General features: G+C 30.0%; 2 protein-coding genes across 9 annotated transcripts in view; one reads left to right on the top strand and one right to left on the bottom strand.

Moving 5' to 3' along the window:
• LOC118193934 (uncharacterized) overlaps positions 1–4,515 on the top strand; it is a 412,362-nt gene extending 407,847 nt beyond the window's left edge. For all 4 annotated transcript variants that reach the window (XM_085818468.1, XM_085818469.1, XM_085818470.1 and 1 more), the window contains one exon: positions 3,965–4,515. In XM_085818468.1, coding sequence (XP_085674594.1) covers positions 3,965–4,169 — 205 coding nt within the window. In that variant the 3' untranslated portion in view covers positions 4,170–4,515. The remainder of the gene's footprint in view (positions 1–3,964) is intronic.
• The window catches only part of LOC118193935 (ATPase family gene 2 protein homolog B-like), a 177,979-nt gene that overhangs the window by 45,925 nt on the left and 108,194 nt on the right, over positions 1–23,860 (bottom strand). For 3 of the 5 annotated variants that reach the window (XM_085818475.1, XM_085818471.1, XM_085818474.1), the window contains one exon: positions 15,275–15,581. The exons of the other annotated variants lie outside the window; for them this stretch is intronic. In XM_085818475.1, coding sequence (XP_085674601.1) covers positions 15,423–15,581 — 159 coding nt within the window. In that variant the 3' untranslated portion in view covers positions 15,275–15,422. Of the gene's footprint in view, positions 1–15,274; positions 15,582–23,860 lie in introns of those variants that run through there. 5 annotated transcript variants of the gene reach the window in all.

The raw sequence follows: 23,860 nt of genomic DNA, 5'->3' as shown, positions 1-23,860 counted from the left end.
ACAATATTAATAAAAGTGCATTAAAACATGCTATTGGTTAATGGTTAAAGTGTGAAAATTAAACAAAGAATAAAGCCAAAACAATCAACATATGTGGCTGCTTAATTCATAGCTTTCTTTACAATTAAAGTCCCCCCCCATCTGACATTATTACTCAGCAAAAACAAGTCAGAGAAAATGCTTCATACAAATGTCACTGATGCTGCTTACAGCCTAGACATCATTTGTATGTTGAACTACCAAGAGAATATATTTTCTCCTATATTTGCTGTGGTTTGCTTAAATGCATCCTGCCTTGAATAAGAGGAGGGATACTTAATTATAAATTAGACTCAGTTTAGCTCTTCATATTCAAACCTTAATAGTAGTCCATGTTTGTGTGATAACAAAAATCTACAGTACATTGCATCAGGGTATCTATTATCATTGACAATAAACTTTGTGCCATTTGTGTTGCTATAACTCATGGAAAGTTAACAGGTGTAGTATTTGACAAATCATGACTAATGATTTTGATAAATTAAAATACACATATTTACCCAGATGGTATAGTGGTTAGCGGAGCTTAATGCAAGACCAAGGGGCCGGGTTCAAATCCCAGAGAAGGCATGGATGTCTGTAAATGTATATTGTCTTTGCAGCATGGGAGTATTCTAAACATATGGCAAGCCAAAAGTTCTTGTGGTTTGGTGGTAGGGGAGAAGGGTGAGAGACCCCTCCCCAAGGTGCTGTTCCTCAAAATTGGGGTGGAATGTAGAAGTCCAACCTATGTGAGGCTCTGGCAACCATTCTTCCATGAAATTACATGGACAAGACAACAACAACATATATATACATGAATATAAAAATTGTGTTATGTTGTCATGTTGATTTATTATTAATCTAGGTAAAATTATTTGTTCAGTTTTATATACAACACATGCTCAATATGATTGAAAAATATATAAATTTTCTATAATATTTGACCATATTTATATACTGGATGATATGCATAAAAATGTTTGTGTGTATGCAGAAATCTTGAGAAAAAGTGGCTTAAATATTGGTTTTATATTTTGAGTTATTTAAATTAAAACGGAAAATTTTATGAAAATAATGATTGTAAATGGTGGTCATTTTATATAAAAAAAATTCATTTACCTCACAGAATAAAAATTCTGGTCAATAAAATATTCACTGGACTTATTCACTAGTTTAAAGAAGGAAGAGGGCAAGTAACATTTTCAAGATAGTTTTGAATTTATTAATTTTATTCATTTTATTATGCTTATTATCAGCTTAAATTCAAGATTAGAGAACAAATTTTGTTGAGCTACAGAAAGGCACTGCTATATTTGAGATATTAATATCGCTGCATCAAGTAAAATAGTATTCATTATTAACTGTTTCCTTTATTTTTTATCAAAATTTTTATTAATCAGTAATTTTGTATGGATTTTTTATTTTTTTAATAAATTAAAATATAGTGAAATTTTACTAATAGGATTTTTACTCTTAGGGGCCATATAAAATTTTCTTCTGCAGAACATTTCCAATATAGTAAAAGTAAATAAATATTGTATTGCATAAAAGTATTACATCTTAATTGCAATACTTTTATAAGTAAAATAAAAAAGCATCACAGAGTATTGCATCTTAATTGAATAAACTTCATAATTAAAAGTATATAAGATTAATATTTAAAAGGCTGCTATTCCTTTTTTAAACGTCTTGTGCACACAGTGAGTCTCAAAAACATACTAAAATTTTTGCGTAATCAAACTAAACAATGAGTGTGGCTGCTGAATAAAGTTCTATCTGTTGGGAAGCATGAAAATCACGAATTTTGTTTGAAAAATATTATTAAAATTGATTAGATATAAAATTTATTAGTTATCTTTGAAATAGATAATGTAATAATATTAGTGTGTCTGTATGTGTACTTTTCAATGTGATATGTTAAAATTAGTACACATCATGTATTTTTCTCCTTCTGGTTTCCAAACAGTAAAATTAATAAAAAAAAAAAGGCGGGGAGAAATGTGTCAGTAAATGAGGTATTTAAAGAAAAATTAAGCTGTTCTTCTAAAGCATTGTGATGCAGTTTTTGTTCGCAGATTTTTTTTTTTTTTTTTTTTAATTATTATTTGTTGAGGAGAGAGTAACCCATGAAATAGACTGTTACATGCCTGTTAATTTGTTCAATCAATATTAGGCAATAAACCTTGATTGAATGAATTAAGATCATTCTTATAAGAAAGTAGCAGTTGATCCATACCATGATTTTAGCATCACCAGCAGTTTTGTTACGATATCCTTAAGGGATTTAAGAGATCAGTATTTTTGGTTCTTTGCTAATTTCTCCCTTAAAAAAATAAATGAAAAATAAAAGATTCTTCATTCAGAATCCTTTTTGAAAATGCAGGATTCGCATGAATTTCATACAGAACACGTACTGAAAACAAACTATTTGTTCTTGTGTAACATTTATACAATCCAAATTCAGTTAACATCTCTTTCTATGGTTACCTTATGCATACTATAGTGAAGAAAGACATTTCACAAAAGTAGCTAAATTTGCAGTGGTTATTTCTTCATTTGTTGCAGTTTTCTGCTATTCACTGCACTGCTTGTCATACGCTGTTTTCATTTAAATTAAATTTTATTAGCAATTTCATTACAGCATTCACAAATAGTGACAAATTTGTTATAGCTATGGTTTAAATCATCAGCAATAACATAGATCTTTTTTTATAAAAATTCAGTTTTAAACCATCTACACCAGGGGTTCTCAAGCAGTGGTACGCAAAAGAAAAATAGGTGGTACGCGAAGAAGCAAAGTATTTTTAACTATTAAATTCAAAATTTAAAAACCCAACATCCTGACTCTGTTTTTTTCTCTAACACTCGTAAATTTATGCAATCTGAGCTTTATTTAAGAGTGGTGGTGGTAGTAGTACTTTGTATTGGTGGTACTAAATGTTTTCAATTTTTATTTAGATTGTACATGTTAGTCAAAAGGTTGAGAATCGCTGATCTACACCATTCCTCCTGAATCAAGAAAAAATAACCAATTAATGATAACTCCTTAACAAAACAAAGAGCTATTATATAAGTTATTACTTTACAATTTCCTTACAATTGCTTTCACAATAGGAAAAGAACCTGGAATGTGCCTAAATGCCAAAAAGTCATAAAATTCATCAAATGCATTAGGATTTAGGGGCATAAAATGGAACAAATTGTAATTTAAAATGGTAAATAATCAGTAATGATATTTTAATACTTTTTTAAAAAATGTTAACACTATAATTTAAATTATTAACCGTGAGGTTAACTTAAAACATTAAAAAATTCTCAAATAAAATATTGTAGAACATCTATATGCTTGGCAGCATTTAATCACACTATGGCTTCTTTAATGATACCAAATCTTACATGTTTTTGTTTCTCTGCTTGACTAGCATTGTTTAGATGGAAACATTCTAATTTACCGTATTTGACAGCATATAAGACACACTTTTTTTCCTAAATTTGGTCTCAAAAAAGTTATCTGCGTCTTATATGTGAAGGACACAGGTTAACTTTCAATACTGAATGCTATTTTTAGCCCGGATAAAGATCTAGACACACATAACTTTTTCTACATCTACATGTGTGTGGCCTTCTAAATAAGGGTGTGTCTTATATGCCGTCAAATACGGTAAGTCAGTATATCGCATTACCTCCCAACAGGTAACATTTTCTAATGCATTCAATCATTGAATCTTGTATTTTGTTTGAGATTTCAACTGAAAAGATGGTAAATGATATAGGAATTGCAACAGCATTAATTAGTAAATTATTTCTTCACATTTACAAAACAAAAGCTTTTCCAGACTGAGTTTTATTTCATATATATTAGACTTTATGCAATAAATTAATGTATCATTTTATGTCACAATATTAATTCTTGTATCATTAATATGTGATTTTTCTTTTTCAGTTTACAACAGGAAGCATTTGCCAAGCATAATTTAACTATCGTACCCGGTAGCAAGTTAGTTCTGTTGTCTGACCTCAAGAACAGTTTATATCAACTTAGGTTTTTATTGGTTGAGAAAGAGAAGCAAAAAGAGAAACACTGTGACATTGGGACAGCTGAATTACCTTTATCAAAACGTTGGTGTGGTAATGCTCGTGAATGCTGAGCATTGCATCATTCCTTTCGCCACTGGCAGTTTTTCTCACAGAGACAGAGAGAATGATTTCATTTTATGTTTCCATGTCAGCTAGCAACCAAAAGTCTTAAATATGAATCTCATTTGTTAATTCAGTTCCATTCATTTGTAGTCTGTAAAGTATTATTAACAAAGAAGCCAGTGGCAGATGTGTGTGTGAATCCCACCTCATATTTTAGAACTACCATGCGTGCAAATTTTAATCTATTTTTTCATGTTATCGATTATGTTGATACTGCATTTACTGTACATAGATGTGTTAGTGTTAATAATGCAGAAAGACAAAAGTAAATTAAATATGTTGTGATTATGACTAGTTTTGTCTCTTCGTTTCATTTGACATTAAATTATTAAAAATTCTAATTTGTGACCATGCAGTTAACATATTACTGAAGGAAGTGAAGTAATTATTTATTTATATATATTGCAGTAAAATAACTGATGGTTTTGGCAAACCAAAAATGATTGCAACATCAAACATGGATGAAACTTTAGCCTATGAAAGATTATATACATTTTATTAATTTTAAATGTTTTCATATTCTAGTTTAATTTTTTTAATACTACAGTTGCTCCTTCAGATATGCAATGCTTGTGTGACTTTATGCTTACTATACGGGTTACATACATACCGCAATCTGTCTTGTTGCAGTATATGTCAGACATTACAAAAATACTGTTTTTCAGGAATTATTAAGTACTAACCTTCATTGCTTAAAATGTTCATTCATTGAGATTTTTCAGCTATTGATTTCTTGGTTGTAATAAATTACTGAAATTTAATGTTATTTCATAATACAGACATTATGTGTAAATAAACATTAATATACAACATTACTAAATTTAAGTGTTGCATCATGTTATGAAGCATTTTATTGTATAGGTAAAATATATTGTTTTAAAATAATTTCATTTGCTAAATTATTTTTCAATTTATATAAATTTTAGGGCCAAATATAAATTCCAAAACTATTTATGCCTGCCAAAGTGACATGCATTTAATCTAGTATTGTTCATACACATATTGTGTAGATATTACATGTATGTGATTTGTAAACAGAAACTGTCTGTTAGTAATAGTAAAAATAAATTAAATTTTTTTTAATACACAAATTTTGTTTACTATGTGTTGATAGTATTCTGTACAAACATATTTTTAATTGTGACTCGAAATACAAATATATTTCAATGTTTTTGTCAACAGTCTTGATCATGATCATTTATAGTTTGTTCAGATCTTCAAGTAAACCATGTTGTTTAGTATAAGTACAAGCAATTAAGGCCCTGGTTCGAAATAATACCAAGCTAGGCCACTAATGTAAAACATTACAGGTTAGGTGCTCTGTTAGCACATACAAGATGGAATGAGCAAACACACCATAGGTTCGCTGCATATCGCTTCAACTACTAATTGAACTTAATTTGGCTCCTTTCACAAGAGGATGCTGAACCTGGAGGGCACTACATTAAATTCAACACACGTGTTATTTTCTTTTTTCATGTAAATGTTAATTTATGATCGATCACCTACAATTCTGTAGTCAAGAGAAGAGCTTTCAGTATGCCACTAGTTAGCAAATTTTCTTTTTTTAAACAGAAATGTTAAAAATGTTTGATTTACCTAGAAGTGAGGAGTATGTACACTGTGCAAAAAAAGGGGGAACAGTTCTGTATCTCCTGTTCTACTGGGCCGATAGACAAAATTTAAATTGTGTTTTTCATGTCTCGAAAGCGCGACTTAGTATATACGAGGGCAGATCAAAAAATAAGTTGCACTTCCAAGTTATGACCATTTATTAAATTGTCGATACAAAAGCAACACGGCTGACAGCATACAATTAAGTTCACTTTTCCACATAGTTCCCAAGAGACTAAACATTTCTCCGAATGGACAACCAACTTTTCGATTCCGGATGCATAGAAATCTCCTCCAGTGCTATGTAACCACACTGAGACAGCTTCTCATCATTTTGGAATCGTTGTCCACGAAGATGGTGGACCCACGTTTCACCCCCTGTGATGATTCGCCTTAAAAACATGTTGCCCTCTGCAGAAGATTGTTAAAAATGCCAGTGAGGAATCGAAATGTTGTCTACCGTGATCATTAGTGTAAGGACCCATCTTTGACACAGTTTACAAAATCCAAGGTCCTCGTGAACAATGGAGAACACTTTGCCATATAAAATATTTAGCATGCTGGAAATTTCCCGCAGTTTTATGCGCCGATTCTCTCTAATGATCGCTTCCACATGGCCAACATTTGGAAATGTACCGGACATTACAGGCCTCTCTTCACAATATTCGTGCGATCCTGATATTCGTCCATGTGACCTTCATGTTTTCAGTAGGCTTAAAAAGGATCTCCATGGACAACAATTCTGAAATGAGGAGGAGGTGAAAGCAGCTATCTTCGTGTGGTTACATAGTGCTGGAAAAGTTTTCTATGCATCCGGAATCGAAAAGTAGGTTGTCCATTCGAAGAAATGTTTAGAGTCTCTTGGGAACTATGTGAAAAAGTTGAACTTACCTTGTATGCTGTCATAGCCATTTTCCTTTTGTATCGACAATTTAATAAATGGTCATAACTTGGAAGTGCAACTTACTTTTTGATCTGCCCTTGTATATTAAATTTATATATAGCATTATTCTAACATAGATAATTTGACACAAAAAACAGACTTTTTTTTTAATGGCATGCCATTTTTTCCCCATATTTTGATTCTATGGCTCAAATTATGTCTAAATATTAAATTTTGTAAAATACAGTGTGAAATTAATGGAAAAATTCCAAAATATATCTTACCGTAATTTTTTCAGTTTGCGCCAAGAATAATTTACTTAGCGAAGTTATTAATTTATACCAACCTATTTTCCTTTTTTTCATTGCAGATGAGCGGAAAAAAAGTCATCGTTTATATTTTAAATAATTTTAACATAGTGTGTATACCACATTTGGCATTATTATTGCTATAAAAAAAATGGATGCAAATTTCAAAATGTAGCATGTGTAAATTCATGTATATCTTGGATAATTTTGAATAACAAACTCTACTTTTTTGCAGGAGGACATAGAAATACATTTACTTTAAGATGATGTTAAAAATTTTATAGATTATAATAAAAAATGTTTTTGAAAAATTTATAAAAAATATTTAAAAATATAAATTTTAAAAATAAATAGTAAAAAATGGGTGAATTTTATTTGGAATGAACCTAAATTTTGAAATGTGAAAGGAAGAATCAAAAAAGTTTAATAAAAAAGAGATATTAATAAATATACACCAAATTCAATTAACATTAAGGAGCTAAAATTTTTAGAGCTAATTTTTTAAGAATTTTTAAAACCTATATATGGGATTTTTATGAAACTTGGCAGTTTGGCATAATTTGAGTCTAGAACCAAAATATGAAAAAAAAATTGGCATGTCTTTTAAGAAAAAGTCAAGATTTTGTGTCAAAATACCTATGTTAGAATAATGTTGTATAAAAACCTAACATATATCCTAAGTCGCACTTTCGAGACGTGAAAAGCGTAATCTGAATTTCGTCAATCGGCCCAATAGAACAGAAGATATAGAACTATCTCTCTCTCTTTTTTTTTTTTTTTTTTCTTTCTTTTTTCCAGTGGACCTTTCTTCCAAGAAACACAATTTTTATATCACATCTGAATACGCAAAAATGACCTTTAAATAAATGAATGAAAGCATTTTGAGGTACAACAAGTAGAGCTGAAAATAAAGGAAAACCACATGTTTTGACAACTGTTTTAGTGGTTTCCGAACACTTTGTAACAACGGAACAGTTTGGAAAACAGAGGAGCTGAAATCAATTAAGTAATGAGAGAAGCAACTCAGCCATTATGGAAACAAAACTATTAACTGGAGCATTTTATGAGATAGATGTATTTTCTACTTCCAGTCCAACGACACTTAAAAAATTAAGAATATAAATGAAAATCTGGGCATGAGCTATGCATGAGAAGAAAAACAAAGCAGGTACGTTTCTTCCACAATACTGGATATTTCACAGGTTGTGCTGAGAAACTTGGATTTTTCTTGCTTATGCTTCGAAGAGAGAAGCAACAATACTCATGGCAAAAATTGCCAAGAGTGAAGTAGAGGGATCAACTGTTTATTTAGACTGTTGGCAAGCATATAAAACAGAAAAACTGAAAAATGCAGGCATCTGACATTTTACTGTGAACCATAAAATTTCATTTTGTTGATCCAACAGCTGCTGGTACATGGAATGTTGAAACTGTGATGCTCCACAAAGTAGCTAAATAAAAATCAGTAAGGTATAGTTTGCTATCATCATCAGTCATACCTTGCAGAGGAAAATTTTTCGAACAAGAAAATGCTTCTGATGCCAGCATGGCATTTAAACGATATGAGCATAATATGATGAAGTACCCAATTAAGATTGTTAACAAAAAAGCATGATACTTAAGCTATAATGCTGTATTCAAGTTGTCTGCATGCAGTGCATCTCATAATTGTTGTTCCCAATACAACAGCAGTGAGATTCTGAGAGAGCTTACTAGCCATTATTTTTCCAAGGAATTGTGCATTAAATTCATGATTAGATAAGGAATCGTGCATTTTTTTATGTTCTGTAAGCACAATAAGCCTTAGATAGCCTTGCTTAGTGATAGCAACCGTAATTTGGAAATGGTGCTATAACCTGGGAATACCATCATTCAAAACACTTCTAATCATCAAATGGCCTTTTCTGGACACTGAAAACCCACCAGCTGTCTATCTCAATCCATCTTCTAAACTAGGGATTCCCAAACTTATATTCTTTCATCGACCCTTTTTAAAAGAATAGTTTTCTTATCCCTCTGTTGGCTCAAACTTTTTATCAAAACCCCTTAAAAAATTACACATACTTTTATTATGTATTTGAGAATTAAAATAGCTCGGTTTTTCAGGCTTCCATAAAAATCCATTTTAAGAGCAATCTTATGAAGAAAAGCATTCTGAGAGTAGTAAATCTTAATTAGATTATGATTTACTTATAGAATACAAATGTAAATTATTATATTCAAGTATTCAATATTTACACAAATTGCTTTAGAAATTAAGTTCAGTATGGTAAATTTCAAAACAAGCTTCTAGGCAAAGTTCTACTTCACAGTCTTTGCAAATTTTTTCTTCGTTGTTGTTTTTTTGTTTTTTTTTAAGTAACAAACAGCACACTTTTTGCTTGCAAAATGACCGGCTATCAGTCTCAAAGGGTTGAGAATACAACAAGGTCTTCCAGGTGTATATGTTTCAACCTCGAGATATGGGTTTAATTTGTTCCAGCATTGAGCTCATATAGCGAATTTTTCATTGAAAGTAATGAAAATCCAGCTAATCCGTTCCACACCCCCAAAAATCCCATTGCCATCTCATCTTCAGTCGACAAACCTGGTGTTTTTTGGAGAAGATCCAAGTACAAATTCTTGGCCTTAGCACAAATGATAGCTTCTGACACCGAATCGCCTATCAACTGCTTCTCATTAATCTACACAGATAACAGCTTCAAAACATGTTCTGGGAGTTTTGGATGTAACAGTAACTCCTTTGGCTAAATCTGGTTTCTAATTTTTCCTTCTTCTTCAGAACAGTGCAGATTGTCGATGTTAAACAGCAGTTAGTCTTTGTGAACTCTTTCAGTCTTATGCCACACTTACGTTTATCTATGATTTCTTTCTTAATTTTAGCAGCCATGGCTGCCTTCTTTTTCTTTGCAGCACTAGCTTAAGTTACTTTTTAGGAGGCATCATGAAATGATAATTTTCACGTTAAAAGTAAAAAGGAATAAACTCACAAGCGCACAAACACTAAGATCAAAGAACACAGTGATCTGACGAGGGGATTCCTCAAGTCGAGCCAGATTGGAAAATGTGCTATGCATACCAACAGCCTGGCTCGTTGCTCATTACTCGAGTCAATGCTCATACTTAGAGATGAATTTTTCGTTTATGCTTTCCTCGTATCTCGAATTTCTTGTATATACAGGTACTCGTATTTCGAGATTCCATTGTATGAAAATTTAGGTTACAGTAATGCCATTTGTTGAACAAAACACAACCTAAAGTCTAAATATTTTAGAAAATGCATTGATGATTAAAATAGGGGAAAAGTGGAATGCTCTTTTAATTAGAGAGGGAACTGTATCCTTGCGAAAATTGCTGCATGAGCAAATTTTGTTAATTTTCATGTCATCCACAGAATGAGCAACCACAAATTAGGGTTAATTGACCTCTTTACATTTTTCTCTATGATACACAACATAATTATAATATAAATACATACACATAAACAAATTAAAGATAACAATTAGACTAAGAATATGAACAGAAGTCTTGAGAAAAATTACTTATTACATTTACGCTTTATTATTTTAAATTTTGCAAATACAAACTAGTTTTGAAAAGCAAAATTGTGATTGCAGATTCTAATTAGAATCTAATTAGAACAATAGTTTGATTTTAATTAATGTGATGGCTGCATATTTTTGCAGTTTTTTTTAACATTCAGCATAAAATTGCTTAATTCTTCAATTCTAATCAAATCATTTAAAAGCAGTCGATTAGTTTTGCATTCTTCATATTTTTTGTCTGTGTTTTCTTAAGTTCCTGCATTTTTAAAAGAAATATTATTGATTTTTATAATTTAAAATAGTTTTAATATATTTTTCTAATAATTTCTTCCTTACTATATGATACAGAAGTGTGCCCAATCTTTAACTTGACACAAGCCAGTTTAGAGTTTAAAAACATTTGGCGAGCCACAGTTATATATTGCACTTTTAATATTTCAGTTATAAACATTGATAATACATAAAATATAAAAATGTGTGCCATAGTATGTTAAAAAATTTAATTATGTACTCTTTATTATACTATTTGTTAAAAATCTATTAAGATGCAAATTAAATGCAGGAAAAGCATATCTTAATGTGAAATCTGACACTGCACATTTATTCTGGAACATATGTTACAGCTAAATTTATGGCGTCATTTGGATATTCATTTGTTACACTGAATCTGAACTCTGATTTTAATAAGTTTGTTGAAAAAACACTTTTGCAGTGAAAATTGATCCAAAGCAGGAGTTTAACTTTTAAAAAGTTCTTTAAAATTATTTTAAAGAGTTAAATCTTTTCTCATTTACGAATATCCAAAATCTGTTTGTGATATTCTTGTTTTCACCTGTAGAAGAGACTGAAAATCAGTTACAGTACAAAGTCTTTAATCCGGACCTCAAAGCTACAAACTTTCTGCGCATGCGTAAATGCATAATGCGTTATAACGGACGGTATAAGCTAAGCTAAAATTATCTATTTCAGTTAATGTTGCAGATTGCGTTGTTCCTTAATCTTCTAAGTGGATCCGGCTTATTATTTTTTGCAAACTGTTAGAGCAATTTTATAAAAGTAAGCTTGAACTTTCGATTATGTCAAATAGAATTTCCAATTCTGGAGCTGCCAAAGGATCTATTTACAAAGTTAAAGCATGTTTCGTTACCGACACGTTTATATTTATGTTTTTTCACTGCAAAAGTGTTATACAGATTAGCACCGATACCGACACATGTGTCGCCTGAGTCAAAGAAAGTGTATGTAAAGAAGGAAAGGCTCCATAGACGTAATGTGACCTTCGAACTTCGTCATCAACTTCGAGCTTTGGCGCTTTTTGGCAACAGATATTTCATGCATGTGCAAAATAATTAAGTTATGTGTGTCTATATCTTTATCTGGGCTAAAAATAGCATTCAGTATTGAAAGTTAACCTGTGTTCTTCACGTATAAGAGGCAGGAAACTTTTTTGAGACCAAATTTAGGAAAAAAAAGTGTCTTATATGCCGTCAAATACGGTATTTAATAACATTCCATAAATATTTTCCCTCTCTAAAAATATCAGACAGATAGGCACAGATTTTTATAAATTTATGTTTTCAATTGTAAAGAGAGGTTTTTTTTTTTTTTTTTTTTTTTTTTTTTTTTTAGTGCGGGCTACATTTACACTTTTTGGGCACAAATAGATTTAGAAAAATTGATTACACTTACTATGTAGTGTCTCTTTAATAAATTGCTACTGATAAACAAATTTAAAGTAATTATAATATATGCTTATGCTCCATACTTTTATTGTAGGTGTGGGCATTCAGTGATTATCCAGTTTCTAAGTTCTATAAATTGCATTTATTCTTTCGCAAAAACTCTGATAATTACTGAAAGATAAAAAATGTTCAAAATAAGAAAATCCTTGAATTAAAGTAATTGCATGTCTTTAATTACTAGCAAATTCAAAATTTGTAACAATTATGCAACTTTGAGCTATTTTCTTCAAAATAGGCAGGAAGCATATGCATTCAGCATAAGTTTTTGAGCAATAATTTTTAAGCACATTATCTAAAGCAAAATTTGTCATGTGTGGTATCACAAAAGCTGTACAACAGCAATTCTTTTAAGCATTCTAATTCAATTTCATTATTACAGTGCCTTTTAATCATTTATCTCTTGATGAATTGTTGGTTTCACTTTTATCATTAAAAATGTTTCCCTCACCTCCCCGATATTAAATCATCATCACCTCTATACATTGCATTTGAGATGCTTGTTACTTTAGAATATTTTCAGTTGATACCCTGCAATACATTTTCCCATATAGCCTATCCTTATCTTTTTCTGCACTAAAACAATAATTCAGTGTGGTAACATTTTTCTTCTCAAAAAGTGCAGATTTTACAAGGGTAAATTTTTTTCCCTTATATTTCTTCCTGGAAACAGATGCAAGCGTTGCACAAGCATATGTAGTTAAATATAGCCAGCTATTAATTAGATGTTTTATCAGTTGCCAAAAACCACATTCTAAAAAATTCCTATGGATTACATCCAGCCCACAGCACAGTCACAGTCCATCAACATTTTTTCCTACAATCAAACAGTGTGGTAATGTTTTCCTCACAAAAAGTGCTAAAACAGTGTTCATATGTTTCCTCACACTCCTTGCCGAAAAACAAGATACAGATATTAGTTGAGTCTATGGGTATTCTATTTTTTAATTATTTTGTGAGAGAAAGATAAGCTTAATGTAATTCACTTAAAATTTGAAAAGTTTCTCATTACTTCATATTTATATTTATAATAAAGACTAAAATCTGACCTCACAAATTATGGCTTAATAGAAAGATTTTAAATCTTTGTTGGAGAATTTATAATAATGTTTTGAATTGTGACTGACAGAATTCTTGTTTTTGTCTTCAGTTCATTTTCCTTCATCAACAAAACTTTCACTTGCCATTTAGCATGTAAAAGAAGTATTTTAATTCCTTTTTTTAAGAAGGTAAATATTGCATGAGATTTGGCATTCAAGTGTGATGCCTCTCAGAATAATTACATGCTATAAGCAGTTGACGGAAAGGAATGATAAAAGTTGTATCTATTTTCTCCTTTCCATGCAGCTGGGAAGAAAGTATGTGCTTAACTATTGTGGTAAGTAAAGCATACAGGATCATAGATTTATCTATTTTAGTACATTAAAGATTATTTCTAATATAACAAGTAAAATTTATTTCTGCTTAACTCATAGCTTGAGGAAATTGGTATTCTCTTTGTTCAGCATGAAGCTAATTTGTTTAGTTTATGTGCCGTAAATGCAACCTATGTAGGTATTCTTCTAAATTAATTTTATATATTTTTGTCCTCCTTCTGTTAAAATGATAATGTAATTTTTGTTTTTGTTTTCAATGAAAGTGAAGAGGCAATTTGATTTAAGGTAGAGATTATCAAACTTTTTTCATTTCATGCTATGCAAATAAAAATAAAAAATATATGTTCCATTATAAAAGCATTTTCTGACTAAAACATCAATGCATCCTAAATGGAATACTTATAATCAAATATTAAAATTATTTTTAATTTATACAGTCAAAAGTCGTTAATCCGGACACCCATAATCCAGAATGATCTATAATCTGGACCTCAAAGCTACAAACTTTCTACGCATGCATGTGCAGAGGCGTTTACACATGTGCATATGTGTGTGCGCATGCACATAACACATTTACACATGCACATTTAATGTATAACAGACGGTATAAACTAAGCTAAAATTATCTAATTATCTATTTCAGTTAATGTTGCAGATTGCATTGTTCTTTAATCTTCTAATTGGATCCGGCTTATTATTTTTTGCATACTGTTAGAGCAATTTTATAAAAGTAAGCTTGAACTTTCGATTATGTCAAATAGAATTTCCGATTCTAGAGCTGCCAAAGGATCTATCTACAAAGCGAAAGCATGTTTCGATGTTCATCAAACAAAAAGTGGAATTGCTGCAAAAAATGGATAAAGGCATATCCTTTGTTTTTCTAACCATTCCAAAATCTGTTTATCAATTTCACGCTGTTATGTGGGGGGGGGGGACATCGTGGCACGCAATGAACTGGAAGTTGATCTGTCAGCACTATCCTTATCTTCAGGGCAGATGATTTTATTTTATTCGGTTTATAATTCCATACTAAATGTAGTATTTCATCTCAATGTACTCCATGTTTGATGTGATTTAAATGAAATTCCTCGTCATTATAAATATCACGAACACACATCAAATAGTTTTCTGGTTGCAATTTTCTAATTTCGATAAATTCGATTTCTAATTCAATGTATGCTTTACGCATGCACTCATTGAAAGAAATGTTTAATAAAGTAAACAAATAAATATTAAGCTTTTTTTTTTTTTTTTTTTGTAAATTTTGATATTTGTTACATCATAATTGCTCTTTATTTCATAAATATCGGTTTCATATTTTTAATTTTATAATTTCTGCATGCCATCTTACTAGATTTAAACTGATGATCTATAATCTGGAAAAACTGATAATCCAGAATCGCCGAAGTCCCGCCGAGTCCGGATTAAAGACTCTTGACTGTAATAGATATACAAAATTCGTAATATATTACATAAAGGTTTTATCACCAAGTAAGAAATAAGACAAGGCTATTATTAACAAGTAAAATATAATGCATTTTTAATAAATATATACAAATCTTTACCATTGTACGCCATAATAAGCCCCTTTTTTAAAAAGTATATCTTTATTATTAAATTATTACAGGTATTGCAAATCATGTATTACAAGTACATGCTTTTTAAGTATTAGAAGACCGTATCAGTAGGCAAATATGGACAAGTAATACTATAAATTCATGAAACAAATGGTAAGTTTATCTAGTTGTTAACGGTCCATATTTACTTGCTAGCGTTTCATACATTTCAATTTGTTGTCTAGTGATAGATGGCTGCATGCTTCTCAAAACGTCAACAAAATTTTCTTCTGTGATAAATTTTGCAGATACGTCTTGCCTTAGGGCATTCAATGCTGCCTGTAATAAAAAAATTTTTAAAAGTAGTTTAATATTAATTCTCCCCAATTGCCAGTTTCACCATTTCCAAAGCCTTCTTATTAGAAAATAAAATTGTGCTCCTGTTTCCAATAAATAAATAAAAGTTTAATACAAAAATATAAATGTAAAAAAAGGGGGGAATCAAAGCCACATTGTAGAGTTAATCATCTTCCCCTCCTAATCATACTCTAATTCAAGATTTCTCAAACTATGGTACATGTACACTGCGAAAAAAAAAAAGAGAGGGGAGGGGTAGTTTTATATCTCCCATTCTACTGGACTGATTGACGGAATTCAAATTGCGATTTTCATGTCTCGAAAGCGTGACTTAGGATATACATTAGATTTATATATAGCATCATTCTAACATAGGTATTTTGACACAAAATCGGACTTTTCTGAAATGACATGTCTTTTTTTTTTTTTTTTTCCATATTTCGATTTTGACTCAAATTATGCCAGACTACTAAGTTTTGTAAAAATCAAAAATCGCATGAGTAGTTTTTAGAAAATTAGCTCTCAAAATTTTAGGTACTCAATGTTAATTGAATTTGGCATATATTTAGTAATATCTCATTTTTTATTAAACTTTTTTTATTCTTCCTTTCACATTTTGAAATTTAGTTTCATTCCAAATAAAATTCACCCATTTTTTATTTCTTTTTAAAATTTGTATTTTTAAATAATTTTTATAAATTTTTCCAAAAAAAAATTGAATTATAACCTATAAAAGTTTTACCACCATCTTAAAGTAGGTGTATTTCTAAGCATACCTACAAAAAATTAGACCTTTTTTCATTCAAAATTTTCTAAGATATGCACGAATTTACGTATTCGCGTGGTTTGAAATTTGGCATCTTTTTTTTAGCAATAATAACACCAAATGTGGTTTATGGATTTTGTTACAGTGAATTGCCACAGCTATTTTTAACCTTAAATTTCAAATAAATTTTTACAGAGAATTAATTATGTGAAAATTTTCCCCTCAGTGATGCATAATAAATGTTTATTAATACTATATATGAAATGCTATTTTTTAAATTGTAGATGATATTCAAATTTTTAAAGTTTTTTAAAATTTCTTTATTTTTTCCTCTTTTATATATATGTATATATATATATTTGTAAGAGTAAATTTTTACCTTCACCGTTTCACTTCATTTAAATTTAATTGTCTAAAATTGACAAAAGTTCGTTTGATGTTTATTTTCACAAAATTTTTAAGCAAACAAGACGTTGACACTTTGGGTCATGTCCCAGCTTTAAAAAACATATATATAAACATAAATTTTTGCATTAATCCTCTTAGAAAGAATTTTTTAAGTAGTAATTTTCTCTTGTGTTGTAGATTAAATAAAAAACATTTTCTTTAATATAGAAATTTTTAGGCTTAAAAACTCTAAATAATATAATTAAGATTTTTTGCACCCGATATAAGAATTGGGTCACTTAGTGGTACAGGAGTGCTGCTGGAGTGGTTTATTTCTTTCTCATTTAACAAAAAATTTTTAATTCAAATACTTATGCTTTGGACTTTGCTTTAAACTTTATTTGTAGTTACTAGAAGCTGTCTTCAGCTGAAATGCATTTAATGAAAATGATATTTTAAAAAATTTGACAAAAATGCAAAATTTATAGAAGTGTAAAAATCTAAAAATCTTAATTTTCTTGTGTCAGTACTGAAAACAAATGTAGAAGGAAAGAAGGAAATTAAGGGCAAAAAAGCGAAAATTTAAAGGAGAATCTACGTCAAGGAAATTGGGTGTTCAAAGAGAAAACACTTGGACGTGTACACCAGCAAATAGCAGTAATTGAGTTTGCGCTAACAGAAAAGACAAAAACGATATCATTGCAGATTAAAGTGAAGAATGATTGATTTTCAACTAAACGGTTGTATAAATTTAAATTACTTCATAGAATATCATATCATATCATAAATGGAGCATCCCATGATTTCTCATTCGAATTATTTAAAGATTCCATAATTTATCCAGTGACATATATAGATATCAGCAAAAGACGTTTTCCCTCATGACGAAACCACTCTTTCCTTTCATCTCGCACGCCTTCATAATGCTTAGCCTGCAAAAACTGATAAAGGTTCTGACCAAATACTGATGAATACTGATTTGGATAATTAAGTTACGGCAAAGTCAGGCTATCTGCCTTAAAGGAGGGATGCCTTAGTGAAGAACTTTCTAAGCGAAGACAGCTCGTATACACATTACACATGATAAAAACCACAAAAACGGCCATGACACCAGCCCATTCGCCGGGATTCGAACCGCGGAGCTAACTACCAGTATTCAACGACTTTAACACTCGGCCGTTTGTAGGCCCTTTTGAAATAGAAAGTTAGATGCTTTTTAATATACTTGCAAAATGCCTGAAAAAAAAGAGCAAGCTATTAAGAAGAAAAAACAAATTTTTGCATAACATTTAGTATTTTTAAAAATTTAAACTCTTTTAATTTTATGATATTTGATTCTTGTGATTTCAAATATAAAATATTTGACTAAAATATGAATAACATTTTAAGAAATTAAATATAGGATGATAAAATTGTGTAAAGCAATGGGCACAATTATAAAACTGTTTAAAGCAATGTATGCTAGTTATCCCAAATTAAAATGTTGGATATATATCTCTCTTATTTATATAGCTTTTCTGAATGGAACATTGAAAGGTGTGTTAACTGTGCTTTACTGTATTTTCTCTTTTAATATATGCAGTTTTCAAACGCTTCCTAGTCTGAGTCACAAAGTATTCTTCCGAAAAAAATGCAATTCAAATAAATGAAATCAAATTCTAGAAAATTTATATTAATAAGTTTATTTAAAATGCACAGTTCGAATGGATAAATAGAAAATTTTAAAACAATTATCTGAAGAGACAATGCAACACAGAAAGTTAAAATAAAAGTCTAAAAATTCCAAAATTACCTAAAATAATTACTATAACTTTAAAAAATATAGTATAAAGAAAACTATTTAAAAAAAAATAATAAATGATGCACCTTTTATTTAAACTACACAGTTTGAATGGGAAAATAGAAATTTTTAAAACAGTTATTTGAAAGAAACCATGCAACTTGATTGAACAATTAAAATGAAATTCGAAAAAGAAAAAAAAAAAAAATAAATAATGACATAAAAATATCATATAAAGAACATTATTTGAAAGATGAAAGAAAGAACTATGTGACTTTATTTCCTCTCACACACAATGTAAAAAGGAAAATAAGCTGCCATATATTAAGAAGTTCGTTAGTTTATGAACTATTCTTGACGCAAACTGAGAAAAAAAGCGCCAATACAAATTTTGAATTTCTCCATACATTTCGCCCCAAATTTTACAAAATTTAATATTTTTAGGCATAACTTGAATCCTAGAATCGAAATATGTAAAAAAATTGATATGTTATTTCAGAAAAAGTCCGATTTTGTGTCAAAATACCTATGTTAGAATAGTGCTATATATAAATCTAATATATATCCTAATTCGTGCTTTCGAGACATGAAAAATGCAATTTGAATTTTGTCAAACGGCCCAATAGAACAGGAGATACAGAACTGTCCCCCTTTTTTGCAGCAGTGTACCACTAATAATGTATTACATTATTTTTAGTGGTATGATTTTTACATAAAAAGATTTAACTGAATATTCAAAATGAAAGTAAAATGGAACCACTTTTAACATTTTGTTTTAATCCTTATTATTCTGTTACACACACATATATACATCATTTTTTGTATCTTTTCCGAAATCAGTGCCTACAGCAACAGCCCATTGGCTACATGCTGATTACAACTCTCAAGTTACTACTGAAATGAATAGTAGAGTTTCCTAAGAGCTGTGCTTAGAAATCATAGCATCACTCCAGTTCACCTTTTCATTTACATCACACTCTGATAAATGCATACAAACTTAGACCCAAGCACATTAGTTCATACCAACATTGTGAAGAAGGACCAATTAGAATAGAATTTGTCATATCACATTTTTGTGTAATTTATTTACTTACATTTTAGGCCCAATTTTGCTGTAACAGACAAATGGCTAGGAACAAGAAAATCAAAGAGAAATAGTTGGTCAAAGATAGTAACACAGTTAGCATTTTAACCACTTGCCACTTTTGACCGTACACCATATGTTCGTTCACTTATCATTTCTAATTCTTGATTTGGCCGTACATCCAGATTTATTCCACCGATTCCTTTTCTGTTTCTCCCGTATTTTTTCTCTCTGAGTGTTTTTAGTTTAAAATTGAAGAATCTGTTTATACATAATGATAGTTATCCATTATATTGATTTGGAAAACCAGTTTTATCTGGTTAGTAAATGGTTCTGTGATATTAGAAAGGCGAGTATATTTGCCAATATTATTAGGGAGTGTTTTTGTAGTATTGAAAGAATTTTTATGTTGTATTACTTACATTAAAATTTATATCCTGCAATAATGGATGATTCAGAAAGAATGTCAGTTAGTGATTCTAAACTGGAATCTGAAATATCTATAAACAATTTGGGAAGTATTCAGAATTTCTAAGACAATTCTGATTTCAATTTTAGTGACGACGAAAATGATGACCTTAGCCAAGCAAGAAACGTTTACGAAATTGATTGTAAGAATCCTCTCGCTCCTCCTCCGAGATTTCCATTCACTAGTACATTTTAAATTCATTTAGATTTTGATGACAGTTCTGGTAAATTGCAATATTATGAAGCTTACATAGTTTTGATTGATTAATTAATTTGATTGTGTACAAAACAAATCATTATGCTGAACAAACTATTGGAAGCATTCCAGAAGTAAAAAGTGGGAACCAGCATCAAAAGAAGAAATTCAAATTTTTATCGCTCTGATTATTATTCAAGGCATTGTCAAAAAACCAACAGTTGAACAATATTGAAGCAAAAGACACTCCAACTTAATTTTTCCCCAGAGTTATGTCTTACCGAAGTTTCAATCTAATTAACCGTTTCTTGCATATTTCCAATAATGAAACATTTGTTGCTGAAACACACAAGTGCCCAAAATTATCATATGTAGAAATGTGTGAATCCAAATCTGGATATGTGTGGTCATTGATCATATACACTGGAATACACTGGAAAAGGCACTCTATTTGATGAAAAGTACAAAAATATGTGTATGTCCTTACAAGTTATGGTGATTCTCATAGAACCACTTCTAAATAAAGGACATTGTCTCCCTACAGATCATTTTTATTCATCTCCGGAACTAGCAGATATTCTCATTCACAATTCGACTGATATGTATGAAACACTAACACTTAGAAGAAAGGATATCCCTAAAGAACTGAAATCTAAAAAAATTGACAAAGGTTAAATTCTTGTTTACCAGAGAGGTAAAGTCTGTGTCATGAAATGGATAGGCAAAAAGCCAGTATCCCTTATCTCAACAATAGATAATCCTGAAATGGTTTCAAGTAACAATGCGCAAAAACAAGATAAGAAAAAAAACTTAAAGTTCTTATGGAGTATAACAACACTATGGGTGGTGTAGATAGATTGGACCAACATCTTACAAATTACCCCTTGATAAAGAAAAGTGGAAAAAAATATTACCAAAAAAATATTACCAAAAAATATTATTTCATCTTTTAGACATTTCCTTATGGAATAGTTTTGTATTGCATTAAAAAATGGGGGAAAAGACTCACATTTGCAATTTAGAATGGACATCATTGACTGCCTGATGGAAAGATATGGAGCAGTATCTGCAAAAAAAAAGGCCATCCTGTACTTCGGCCCAATCCAACGAGATTTACTGAAAGACACTTTTTAAAAATAATTTCACCAAATGACATGAAGCTGAGACTCACAAGGAAGTGTATGTTTGTTTGTTGAAGAAAAATGTCAATGGAAAGAGAATTAGAAAAGAAACATGGTATTATTGCCCAGACTGTTATGTTGGACTATGCTTGACACGTTTCATACTCTATCATACCAAATCTGATTTGTAATAATATATAAAGAAAAATCAAACATTACAATACAAGAAATATGCACTGGTAAGTTCGAAAATGTTTTTAATTATTTTCCATTTTTTACTTATACCTGTAAAGTGCGCTTTTTTGTGCATCATTAGTGCTTGAAAAAAGCAATAATTTGAGAAATACCAGTGAGCATTTAAATTGCTTTTTATATTTACAACAATTTTACTTATTACTGTTTTATAAATACAAAATACATAATTAACTGCAATTAAAAAATTGACATTTTTTGAACGATTTTTGGAAATTAAATGAAACTGTTAAGTGGTTAACCTTTAATCTCAAATCACCACGAAGCATCCAGAAAAATAAATGCTACTGCTACAAGAAAGTACAATGGAAAATTCATGGAATATTTTGGAGGGGGGATGAAGATGAAAATGATGTTTTTTGTTACAAACAATTCTCAACTCACTTAATGAAACCATTGCTTTTGCTATAGCACATTCATATAAACATGCCAGTTTAACAGGTAATTCTCTCAATTTTTTTTCAGTGACAAAGAAAGAGAATGAAAACTAACATACAATCACTTCATTTTTTCACCACAATCAATGTACAAGCAGTCGAGGCATCATATCTGGTTTTTAGGACTATTCAAACTGAAAAACTAAATACTATTGGAGAATAGCACCTACTAACCAAAAATATAAAGCAAAAAATATATACCACACACATAACCATTTTTCGACAACCGATGGCTTATGTTAGATTTAAAAAAGTCACTGATGAAGAATTCTTATTCTGTGAACTTCTTCCAAATTATACTACAGTAGACAAAATTTTATGGAACTTTGACAAAATTTAAAGAAGTTGTACTAGATGCAAAGCTCTCACACTACAGCATTAGGTACTAAAATAATGCCTACAGGACTAAAAATTATTTTAGATCAATCTGTGAAGATGACCCTTAATCCATTACTGTTTACAGTTTTGTGCAATGAAATAAGTCATAGCTATGGTAAGCTTCTTTTACACTCCAAACTGCAAACTATGGGAAAATGTTTTAAATAGGCTCTATGACTTAAGTTCAGAAGCCCAAGTATTCCTAATAAAATCTAAATTTGAACATATCTGTTTGACTAATGAACTCTGGCTATCATATTTAGTGTATTTATCCAATATTTTTGGAAAACTGAATTTAGTTTACAAGATTCCAACATAAGTGCCTTTATTGCAAAGGAAAAAATAAAAGCTGCTATGAAAAAAATGCATAATTAAGGATGCGAAAAGCAAGTTGCTTCATTACCAACATTAAAAGAGTATAATAATCTGACATTCACTCAGATAGAACAATATACAAAAAGACTGCATAGGACTTGCTAATAATTTTCATTTCTACTTTCCTGGAAATGAAATTTAGATAAGAGTCTGTTCCCTACTGTGCACTCTGTGCTAGATAATGCTTCAGTTAAAATCAGCTTTTAGTATTTCATGCAACAGAAATCTCAAGAATGTGTTAAAAAAAAGATAATTTACATAACTTTTTATTAAAAAAAGTGTTAATATCTTTCAACAGATCTACCTTTGCAAAATTGGACTTTCAGCTATATTATTAACTAAAAAAAAAAAAAAAAAAAAAAAAAACAGGACACAGCTGCAACTTGAACCTGACTTAAAATAATTGAAGATAAATGAATTAAGCTCATTCATCACAATAATCCTCATCAATAAAATATCTTAATATTTATTATTATGTTTAATACATCAATTACTACAATATATAGTAGATTTATATTTTATAATAAAAGCTTCATTTATGAATATAATTGATTAATACAGTCAAAAGTCTTTAATCCGGACTCGTCGGGACTTTGGCGATTCCAGATTATTGGTTTTTCCAGATTATAGATCATCAATTTAAATCTGGTAAGATGGCATGCAGAAATTATAAAATTAAAAATATGAAACCGTAATTTATGAAATAAAGAGCAATTATGATCTAAAGGGTATCGAAATTTACAAAAAAAAAAAAAAAAAAAGGAAAAAAAGGAAAAAAGGAAAAAAAAAAAAAAAAGAAAGAAAAGAAAAGCTTAATATTTATTTGTTTACATTATTAAACATTTCTTTCAACGCACGCATGCGTAAAGCATACATTACGCACAGTCAAAATTAGAAAATTGCAACAAGAAAACTATTTGATGTGTATTCGTGATATTTATAATGACAAGGCATTTGATTTAAATCACATCAAAGACGGAGTACATCGAGATGAAATACTACATTTAGTAAGGAATT

This window comes from Stegodyphus dumicola, chromosome 6 (assembly GCF_044657685.1).
Source record: "Stegodyphus dumicola isolate Sdum_Otavi_A_Nest chromosome 6, ASM4465768v1".
NCBI lineage: Eukaryota > Metazoa > Arthropoda > Arachnida > Araneae > Eresidae > Stegodyphus > Stegodyphus dumicola.
This window is presented reverse-complemented; position numbering and strand designations above follow the sequence as displayed.